Source organism: Littorina saxatilis, linkage group LG3 (genome assembly GCF_037325665.1).
Source record: "Littorina saxatilis isolate snail1 linkage group LG3, US_GU_Lsax_2.0, whole genome shotgun sequence".
Lineage (NCBI taxonomy): Eukaryota > Metazoa > Mollusca > Gastropoda > Littorinimorpha > Littorinidae > Littorina > Littorina saxatilis.
Genome location: NC_090247.1, coordinates 46,202,994 through 46,215,063, shown reverse-complemented (window position 1 = coordinate 46,215,063; position 12,070 = coordinate 46,202,994). Strand labels below are relative to the sequence as shown.

General features: G+C 37.5%; 1 protein-coding gene across 2 annotated transcripts in view; it reads left to right on the top strand.

The window, feature by feature from the left end:
* The window catches only part of LOC138960787 (xaa-Pro aminopeptidase 1-like), a 197,196-nt gene that overhangs the window by 156,298 nt on the left and 28,828 nt on the right, over window positions 1-12,070 (top strand). For both annotated transcript variants that reach the window (XM_070332438.1, XM_070332437.1), the window contains exons 13-14: window positions 2,795-2,845; window positions 3,185-3,246. In XM_070332438.1, coding sequence (XP_070188539.1) covers window positions 2,795-2,845; window positions 3,185-3,246 — 113 coding nt within the window. The remainder of the gene's footprint in view (window positions 1-2,794; window positions 2,846-3,184; window positions 3,247-12,070) is intronic.

The following is a 12,070-nucleotide window of genomic DNA, read 5'->3' as shown; positions in this document are numbered from 1 at the left end:
GGTGTGCTGAAGGCGTTGAAGGAGGATGTTGTGGTCGACTGTGTCAAAGGCCGCTGATAGATCAAGTAGGGCGACGGCAGAGATTTCAGCTTGGTCAGTGGCAAGGAGGAGATCATTAGTGATTTTGAGAAGGGCAGTTTCGGTGGAGTGGTGAGGACGATAGGCAGATTGAAGCGGAGAGAGAAGATTGTTGCAAAGAGGGTGAGAGTTGAGTTGTTTCAGGACAACTCTTTCAAGGAGTTTGGAGATGAAGGAAAGGTTTGAGACAGGGTGCTGAGGGTGTTTGGGTCAAGCGATGGTTTCTTCAGTAGAGGTTTGACAATAGCAGTCTTAAAGGAGTTGGGGGCAGTGCCTGTTTGCAGAGAAGTGTTGATGATTTTGAGAATAGAAGGGAGGAGTTCAGGAAGACAGTCAGAGTAGAGTTGTGTGGGAAGAGGGTCAAGGTCACAGGTTTTCAAGGTCATTTCTTTGAGGACTTTCTCCAGGTCAGTGAGAGTGAGAGGCTGAAAGTGTGTGAAGGGAGTGCCTGTAAATGCAGGAGGAGTTTCAGAGTTTTGGTGTGGGATTTTGTCTAGTTTGTCACAGATGGTTTGGATCTTGTTATGGAAGTAATCAGAGAAAGCTTGCGACAGTTTGGAGGGGTCGATGTTGTTGGGCAAGGGAGAAGCAGAAGAGCAGCCAAGAAGGTCGTTCATTGTGGAGAAAAGTGTTTTGGCAGAGGTTGTTTCACAGATTTTGGTGCTGTAGTGCGATTGTTTGGCGTCTGCGATGAGTGTCTGAACATGTTCCTTTTGCTTGTTGTAAATCTGTCTGTCAACTACCAGCTTTGAGGTTCGCGACTTCCTCTCTGCTCGGCGACGCAACTGTTTTGCATACTTAACTTCAGCTGTGATCCAGGGTGCAGAAGGCCTATCTACGATGAGTTTGGTTTTTGCGGGCGCATGTTCATCAAGAAGTGTGCTGAGAGTGGAGTCGTAATGACGTACAGGGTCTGAGGATACCGGAGGATCAAGCAGTCGGCGGGCTGCTTCTGCGCGAAATGTGTCAGTGTTAACTTCTTTGAGGTTACGGCGGACTACGCGCTTTTTCTGTTTGGATGGTTTGGCCATTTTAAGAGAGAACAAAACTGCAGAGTGATCGGATCTGAGGTAGTCATTCAGAAGGATGTCGTACACCAGGTCAGTGGACTCATGGGTGATAATCCAGTCAATGATGCGTCTTTTGCGTGTGGGAGTGTCTACATGCTGTTTGAGGTCGTGACAGTCAAGAAGGTCCATCATCTGTCTTGTATCGGTGTTGTGTGGCTGGTCGAACTGTATGTTGAAGTCGCCGATGAGGACGATGTTTGAGGTGTGAGTGACTAAATGTAAACAAGTCGCGTAAGGCGAAAATACAACATTTAGTCAAGCTGTCGAATTCACACAATGAAACTGAACGCAATGCAATTTTTCAGCAAGACCGTATACTCGTAGCATCGTAAGTCCACCGCTCGTGGCAAAGGCAGTGAAATTGACAAGAAAAGCGGGGTAGTAGTTGCGCTGAGAAGGATAGCACGCTTTTCTGTACCTCTCTTCGTTTTAACTTTCTGAGCGTGTTTTTAATCCAAACATATCATATCATATCTATATGTTTTTGGAATCAGGAACCGACAAGGAATAAGATGAAAGTGTTTTTGAATTGATTTCAAAAATTTAATTTTGATCATAATTTTTATATTTTTAATTTTCAGAGCTTGTTTTTAATCCAAATATAACATATTTATATGTTTTTGGAATCAGAAAATGATGAAGAATAAGATGAACGTAAATTTGGATCGTTTTATAAAAAAAATATTTTTTTTACAATTTTCAGATTTTTAATGACCAAAGTCATTAATTAATTTTTAAGCCATCAAGCTGAAATGCAATACCGAAGTCCGGCCTTTGTCGAAGATTGCTTGGCCAAAATTTCAATCAATTTGATTGAAAAATGAGGGTGTGACAGTGCCGCCTCAACTTTTAACAAAAAGCCGGATATGACGTCATCAAAGGTATTTATCGAAAAAAAGAAAACAATATCCGGGGATATCATTTCCAGGAACTCTCATGTCAAATTTCATAAAGATCGGTCCAGTAGTTTGGTCTGAATCGCTCTACACACACACACGCACAAACAGACAGACACACACACACACACACATACATCACGACCTTCGTCTCGATTCCCCCTCTATGTTAAACATTTAGTCAAAACTTGACTAAATGTAAAAAACGAAGAGAGACAGAAAGAGAGAGACAGAGAGAGGGGGGCGATTTGTCCTTCGCGAGGGGTATGCAAGTGCCTTGGCAATGCACTTCTAATTTATTGAATGATTTTCCTCTTTTTGTCATGTTGTCTGGCAGTGTTACGATTGAAAAGGGATTTTCATTTGTAAGTCCTTTTCTGAAGTATTTACGCTGGCGGCTTAACCGCATGTACTGATTGAAGTTGCTGATGCTGATGCCCGTGTTGATGGTTTTTTTTCAAATACTGTTGGTGTTTGTGTTGGTAGGACTTGTCTTGTTGACTGGTTGGTTCAAACAAATTCTACCGTTACGTTCATGTCATCATTGTTTTCTTTCTTTTTGTTGGTTCTTTTATGTGTTAGGTGGTTTGCCTGTCTGTGTGTCTATTTGCTTGTTTCTGTGTTTGTCAGAGCTGAGGAAGTGGGACTGTTGTATTGTTTCAACGCTTCAGGGGATTAGACGGTGACAATGTTCGCACAAAAAGAAAGCGGTTGTCGTGGAGAAATGTGATTTGTTTGTGTTTCTTTCAGAATCGTGATTCCGCTGTTCTGATCGAGTTCCTTGCAAAGATAGAGCAAGACGTGAGTACACAAAGTACTTTACGGGGGGAAATGTCGCAAAAAGCAAGGTGGTATTGAGGAGCTAGGTGAAGGAAGGAAGAGAGAGAGGGAGAGATAGGATGTGTGTGTGTATGTGTGTGTGTGTGTTCTGTGTGTTTAGATGTAGATGTTTGTCGGTGTTTTTCATGTTTTTGACTCACCTATGGACGCTGCGAACTGCTGCTTCTACCCTCGTATGTGTGTTTTGTAAATAAGTAAAGTTGTCTGAGGATGACACACACAAAATAAGATCCATACTGACTCAGGTTTTGTCGTTTCCATCTGTTTTACCATGTGGTAATATGAGTTTGTGTGTGACAGGTGAAGAGCGAGAAGAGGTGGACAGAGGTGTCGGCAGCCATGGATTTGAAGAACATGCGCTTGTGAGTTGCGTTGTGGTGCTGAAAAATGTACACTGAGCAAAAAAAGTTAAGGATATTTTTTTAGTAGTATACCCCATTCTGATAACCATCGCTCCACGGCAATAGCCAGTTTCTCTCTGACACAGCATGCTTAATTATTGCGCGGATCTATCAAAACAAGAATACAGAGTTATCTCCCATATGTTTTTCGCGAGCACTGATCTAAATTTGAGATCAGTGTTTGCGAGACGAAAATGATTGCAGATTGGCCGACTTCGACAGTGATCTCCGTTCTGTTCTTCACAGTTATGATAAAGACATCGTTCTAAGGTCAAAACGAGTCGAAATTTTGAGACTGCTCTTGGAAGGAGACCGTTATATATGGTTGCATCACTCTCAACTGGTTACAGAAAAAATCGTCTGCACCGGCGCGCACCGAAGCCAAAGTTGATTATCACGTGACACTTTAGAGTTGTTTGCACAGTATATATACATCCGCGAAAGATAGCTCGCTTGAAACTGTCTTACATATCAATTCCTTTGTAATTTAAGAATTACACAACACCATGAAAAATCATTATCGACGATCGCGAATCTGCTTATATCCATAACACATTACGAAAAGATCTAAATATGTGAAAAATCGATTTCCTCTCCAGAAAAGGAAAACCAAGGCTACCAAGTCAGGGATAGAATGAGACCCGAAGGGAAGTAACTCATGTTTGACCTGAGTTCAGGATGTGGTATACCCCAAATGTTAAACAGCAGTTTTTTGGTCAGAAATATACGTGTATTTGAAGATCAGTCTTTCTTCTGCTCAAAAATGTGTTTCAAGTTTTATTAAGTTCAAGTTTTATTAGTCCATAATCCATGGGGGCATTTTGAACAATAAATACAATCAATACAATCATGATATATGCTAATAAAGTAAATAAATGGAGGGGATAAAAAAAATAAAAAAAATATGAAAAACTGTTACAAATTCTATCAATAAAGTCCAAAATATTCTTTAGCAATTTCTTTTTCTTAGTAGCAAACAACTTTTTAAATTTAAGTGCATTAGGTTTTTTCCAATAGTAAGGTGGTAACAACTCAGCTCTTTCTTCTTTGAAAAAATCACAGACAAATAAATAATGAAATTCATCACCTATGTCTTGTGATACACATTTGGTGCAAATTCTTTCTGACCTCGGGATATTAAGATAACGTTCTTTCTGTACAGGCAAATTGTTGTTTAATGTTCTAAACTTCATCATTGAAAAACATTGCTGATATTACAAGTGTGTGACATAGTCTTCACATGCGCATTGCAAAAATATCTTAAAACATTCGATAATTCCAAAAAAAATTAAAAAATTCCAATTTCTGTAAACCATTTATGGATATACTGGTCATACAAGCTTCGTTTTACTTTCTTTTTACATTTAGTCAAGTTTTGACTAAATGTTTTAACATAGAGGGGGAATCGAGACGAGGGTCGTGGTGTATGTGTGTGTGTGTGTGTGTCTGTCTGTGCGTGTGTGTGTGTAGAGCGATTCAGACTAAACTACTGGACCGATCTTTATGAAATTTGACATGAGAGTTCCTGGATATGATATCCTTAGAAGATTTTTTCATTTTTTTGATAAATGTCTTTGATGACGTCATATCCGGCTTTTCGTGAAAGTTGAGGCGGCACTGTCACGCCCTCATTTTTCAACCAAACTGGTTGAAATTTTGGTCGGGTAATGTTCGACGAAGCCCGGACTTCGGTATTGCATTTCAGCGTGGTGGCTTAAAAATTAATTAATGACTTTGGTCATTAAAAATCTGAAAATTGTTAAAAAAAAACAATTTTTATAAAACGATCCAAATTTACGTTTATCTTATTTTCCATCATTTGCTGATTCCAAAAACATATAAATATGTTATATTCGGATTAAAAACAAGCTCTGAAAATTAAATATATAAAAATTATTATCAAAATTAAATTTTCCAAATCAATTTAAAAACACTTTCATCTTATTCCTTGTCGGTTCCTGATTCCAAAAACATATAGATATGATATGTTTGGATTAAAAACACGCTCAGAAAGTTAAAACGAAGAGAGGTACAGAAAAGCGTGCTATCCTTCCCAGCGCAACTACTGCCCCGCTCTTCTTGTCAATTTCACTGCCTATGCCGTGAGCGGTGGACTACGAGTATACGGTCTTGCTGCGTTGCATTGCGTTCAGTTTCATTCTATGAGTTCGACAGCTACTTGACTAAATGTTGTATTTTCGCCTTACGCGACTTGTTAAACCATGCGCTTGAGTACTGAACATTTTCTTGAAAAGTCCAAAGGCCAGAGAGACCAATTTCATTTAAAGGTTTTTTTTCAATAAAACATAAATAATCAGATTCAATCATCTTGTTGATATACAATTTATAAGTAAAGCAATACACAATACTTGAAAATTTATTTTTATGAATAGGACTAATCAGTTTATACCAATAGCAAAGCATTCTACATTTCATATTAACATGTAGTGGATATCTTCCAAGTTCACCAAATATCATAGCATTTAGTTTGAAAACAATTTTATAAAAACGCAATTGAAGTTTAGTAGCAAGTTCACAGGAACCAAAACCCCATACTTCACATCCGTACAGTAAAATTGGAGCAATCATTTTATCGAACAGGTCAACTTGTATGTCCACAGGCAGTGACAATTGTCTACAAGTACGCAAAAGAACAAACATTGCCCTTGAGGCACGATCATATAGATTCTTCTGTGCGACTGAACATTTATTATTATAATTAATCTTAAGGCCCAAGTACATTACATCAAACTGAACACTACTTCGATTAAATTGCCATTATACGTAAACAGTGGTTTATTTCTAATTTTCCCTCTGGAAAAAACTATAACTTTCGTTTTGTTTACGTTAATATTTAGACGCCATTTTGAACAGTATTCGTGCATTTTGTTTAAACATTCTTGCAGGTTTTTTTCAGACTCTGAGCAGATCACAGTATCATCCGCATACAGTAATAAAAACATTTGAAACAAAGCATTTACATCAGTGTCATCCATTCCAACCACAATAGCCTCTCTTGACATAAATTGTAAACCATTACTGTTTTCCAACAGAAAAGGCTTTAGATCATTTAAAAATAGAGCAAAAACAGCGGTGACAAATTTTCCCCTTGTCTAACTCCACACAAACTGGGAAAATATCCAGAACACTCACTATTAACTTTAACGCAAGACTTGGCATTGTCGTACAAATTTCTTACAGTTTTTAAAAACTTCCCATTAACATCAGAACTAACTAATTTCTCCCATAAAAATGCACGGCGAACTTTATCAAACGCTTTTTCATAGTCTACAAATGCACAAAACAGTCGCTTCTTTTTGTTGAGAACATTTTTTTTTACATACAATGCAAAGTAAAAACATGGTCTAGTGTTGAAAAACCTGTGCGGAAACCTGTTTGTTCTTGACCTAATTTATTATTACTCTCCAAAACGTTTGATAACCTAGTATTTAAAATTGCACTGAAAAGTTTTCCGAAGCAACTGAGTATAGTAATTCCTCTATAATTTGTGGGGTCAGCTTGGGAGCCTTTATTTTTGTACAATGGAATAATTTCATTGTGTTGGAACCTTTCCTGACTGCAAAACAACATTAAACAACCATACATAAATATTAATCATTCGATCATGTGACGCTTTTAAATACTCATTAATTATTTTATCCTGACCGCATTAATTATTTTATCCTGGAACTCACTGCCATCATCATTCAAGCACTTAAAGTCATTACAAAGTTTTACAAAATGTGTTAAAAAACACTTCCTGTCTGATTAGTTTAACGCGTTTTGATTTACCACAGTTAATATGTCAAAGATATGCTGTCCATTTTATATTCTGAACATATTTTGGTTGTACTATTGCTGCTTGTTCCATTTTTGAACGCCTGCGTATTATGCATTTGATTTCGTGAATGTGTATGCACTGCATTCATCATCATCATCATCATCATCATCATCATCATCATCATCTCATCATCATTATCATTGTCATCGTCAGTATTATCATCACATGTTTAATTATTTCCACCTCTTTTTGTTGTTAACTTTTTAAAAATTGTATTCTATCATTGTGTGTTTGTGCGTCCCAATGACATATTGTAAGAAAAGGCATAGCCTTAAATCTTAATCCTTGTCAAATAAAGTTCAATTCAAATCAATTCCCTTACTATATATATCTCTCTCTCTCTTCTCTCTTCTCTCTCTCTCTCTCTCTCTCTCTCTCTCTCTCTCTCTCTCTCTCTCTCTCTCTCTCTTTCTTTGTTTTAATAAGAAAAAAAACACGTGATCAAATAATCAGAACTCTTTCAAAATACTCTTAATAAAATATATTAAATGCAATAACTTTCGTTTCTTTGTTAATTTAAATAAATGTTTAAATTTGACTGCATTTGAATTTCTAAGAAAATACAATGGTAACAACCTTTTCCTCACATTTTCCAAAAAATGACACTGAAATATATAATGAAATTCATCTCCGAGTTCTCCAGACTGGCATTTAACACATATTCTTTCGTTATGTGGTATATTTAACATTCGGCCTTTCTGTATTGGCAATTTATGATTTAATGTTCTAAAGCGTAAAAAAGAGAGTGCTAGGTTATTGGGTAAAATGTTCAAATAATTTTCAAATATAAATGTATCTTTAAACAATCTATAATTCAAACAAGTTTCTTTTTCATGTATATATTGATCTTTTAGGCATTGCAACGTTTTCAATTTAAACCATTTTTCGGAACATCGTAAATTAAACTGGTCATGCCAAAAACCACTAAGACCAAGAGCATTTAAAGTTGTTTCAACATGTTTTAAAAAAATAGGGTGCTTCATATATGTTATTTACATAGAGGCGATGCAGAAAACGGTACAATACATTTGAAAACTTATTACTATTATTACAATCCACCAATTTAAACCAAAAACTAGTATTCTATTTTTTACGAGGACATCTGGTGGAAATTTGCCTAAGTCGCCTAATACCATACACGTTGGGGTCGACTTTCTCAATTTCAAAATAATCTTATAAAAACGTAGCTGTAATTTTGTTGCTAAATTTGTCAAATTTGGTCCCCATACTTCACAGCCATATAACATAATCGGTGCAACTATTCTATCAAACAATTCAATTTGAATATCTATGGACAACGACAATTTTCTACACTTCTTTAACAAGCTAAACATTGCTCGAGAGGCCTTATCATATAACAACTTTTGTGATTTATTAAACTTATTATTATAATTAAAAAATAGACCCAAATATTGAAAACCAAACACGACCTCAACTAATTCATCTTTGTATTTAAATAATGGCAATTTTCGTATTTTACCTCTTGAAAAAACAACTATTTTCGTTTTTTTGGCGTTCACCCGCAAACTCCACAGGTCGCAGTATTCGGACAACACATTTAGTTTTGTCACGAGAGTTGTAGCGTCATCGGCTTCGCGGCGCGAAAATTTGCCTTGTGTCGTCTGCTTCGCCAGAGCCCCCGCAGAGCGAAACTGCAACTTTGTAGCGAAAATGTACGTCATACGTTTCTTACAAAAAGGTCACAAAATTTGATGAATAGAGTTCTGTTTGATTGAAATGGATGTTACTAAGTGTTTTTTGGAAGTGTATTTTGATAGTTCGGACTAAGTCTTCTGGCATGTTTTGATCGAAAATAGAGAATACTACATGGCTTGCTGTGTCGTACCAGATTGACACGAGTTGGTTTTTTTGACTCACATGCGAAGCAAAAGTGAGTCTATGTACTCACCCGAGTCGTCCGTCCGTCCGTCCGTCCGTCCATCCGTCCCGGCGTCCGTCCGGAAAACTTTAACGTTGGATATTTCTTGGACACTATTCAGTCTATCAGTACCAAATTTGGCAAGATGGTGTATGATGACAAGGCCCCAAAATACATACATAGCATCTTGACCTTGCTTCAAGGTCAAGGTCGCAGGGGCCATGAATGTTGTCTAAAAAACAGCTATTTTTCACATTTTTCCCATTTTCTCTGAAGTTTTTGAGATTTAATACCTCACCTATATATGATATAGAGGGCAAAGTAAGCCCCATCTTTTGATACCAGTTTGGTTTACCTTGCTTCAAGGTCAAGGTCACAGGAGCTCTTCAAAGTTGGATTGTATACATATTTTGAAGTGACCTTGACCCTGAACTATGGAAGATAACTGTTTCAAACTTAAAAATTATGTGGGGCACATGTTATGCTTTCATCATGAGACACATTTGGTCACATATGATCAAGGTCAAGGTCACTTTGACCCTTATGAAATGTGACCAAAATAAGGTAGTGAACCACTAAAAGTGACCATATCTCATGGTAGAAAGAGCCAATAAGCACCATTGTACTTCCTATGTCTTGAATTAACAGCTTTTTGGGGCCTTGTCATCATACACCATCTTGCCAAATTTGGTACTGATAGACTGAATAGTGTCCAAGAAATATCCAACGTTAAAGTTTTCCGGACGGACGGACGGACGGGGGGGACGGACGACTCGGGTGAGTACATAGACTCACTTTTGCTTCGCATGTGAGTCAAAAACCTCTTTAACCTCCTATTAACTCCAAACCAAATTTCATCCCTACAAGCTCAATCAGAAAGACAATCAATCATTTGACAATACAGTGGTCGCCGCCTAATAAAGCCACTTCTGGACCGACGAAAAATGGCTTTAATAAGCGGCGGATTTATTAACCGGCGGTCCAGGAATACGTCATTTTCGAAAGAAAAAAAAATCTTCTCTTTTGTTTACGTCCCTCAGTCACTTTCTTTCGTCCTTTACACTTGTTTGAATCTAAACAAAACTTCACGAAGGATGTGGAACTTTTGTTTTAATTATGTACATGTACGTGTACTTTGATCACTTCGGTACATCAATAATTTCACTGTCACCGTCACGAATCATTATTCGGCAGAGAAGAACGATTTTATGAGTGTTTGTTTGTTGGTCGTCTTCCACATCAGAACAAGATAATGCGAGTTTTAGTCACAAACTACGTGATTTCTCTGGGAAAACTGGCTTTAATAAACGGCGGGTTGGTTTTATTAACCGGCTTTTTCTAATACATAAGATATAGTGATAAATCCGGACCGTCTGAAATCGGCTTTTATAAGCGGCTGGCTCTATTAACCGCGGTTTTATTAAGCGGCGTCCACTGTATCAGAGGTTTAAATGGGTACCACTCCAGGAGAAATTTATTATATGTAAAATTAATTTTACTTAAATATTCTTCTACCAAATACCTTTTTCTCAGATCTCTTTTAAATGCAGCCATTGTAGGAACAGCTTTTGCATACTTACACTTGTAAATAAAAAATTTGGCATTTAATATTATAAAATCAAAAACTGTACTACTTTTGAAATATTTATCAATACCAAACAAAATAAACTTTTCACTAAAAAATATGTTCTCAACATTGTGACATTCATTTTTAACATAGTTTAACAAATCATTCCAAAATGACTGTACATATTGACACGCCCACAAACAATGTTGAATACTATCCCTCTCGTCTCGGCATAAATGGCACATCACGTCTTCTACTACTCCCATTTGTTTTAATATCACATTTGTTGCCAAAATCCTATGTAATACTCGAATTTGAAACCATTTAAGTTTCACTTCAGAAGTGTTCGTTACATATTTAAAACATAATTTCCAATCAATATCGCCTTCTAATTTACCTTCCCATTTTGTACAACAATTTGGACGCTTTCCATTCTGTAGTAGTTTTTCATAATAAAATTTTGCTCCTTTTATTTGGGAGTGAATGACTGACACTGATTTAATGCTATCAATCATACTATTATTCTCCAAAACAATATTAAACGTTTTTATCTATTTTTTGATTGCTCCCACGCATCCTAAATAACTTAAAAAATGTGTTCTGATTTTTAAACTACTCACTAATGCTCCCCCTAGCTGCAATTGTAGAACACTAGGCAACTGTCACTGGCTAATACACACACGCATACAGACACCGTCACACGCGCGCGCGCAGACACACACACACACCCACACGCACGCACGCACGCACGCACGCACACACACACACACACACACACACACACACACACACACACACTCACGCTTCCGTACCAACATACGTAGCCAAAAAGGTTTATTTGATTTGGGCCAAGTAACGAGGGCAGTTTACTTCAGAGAAAAATACCATCTGACAATGACCATGAAAGATAACATTGTACAGAGATAAATCCACACACACACACACACAAAAGAAACAAATGTTTACATACATATCAATTCATAAAAACAAAATGACAATGAATTCAACAAAACATCAATTACTAATTAACACATACATATAGCCCTCATTTTGATTATAGTTATACTATGCAGGAAATTGATTCAAATGATGCAAATGCAATCATCTCCAAAAGGGGGGTACACAATGCACGCAGCGAACCGTCAACAAAACTAATAGGTCAGGATGCCAGGGGGTGGATGGGGGGTTTGCAGAACTGAAAATCGCTGAACTTGCTTGCTGGCCGCTGCGCTGCTACTAATGACTTCGGTCCTCGCTCTCTCTCGCTCTCTCTCGGACTCCCTTATCTGTTACCATTGTTTCATTCCAGACTGCTCTCCTTCACTCCTCACCTCCCCGCTGCCCTCCAACCCTCTTCCATTCCCCGCATTCGTTCCCACGGGACTCTGCTATCACTTCCTCCTGCATTACCTCTACTGACACCTCCTCCCCCCTCCTTTTGCTGCATATCTGTCTCGTTTAAATAGAGTTTATGGTCGCTGACCGCTTCCTCTAAACT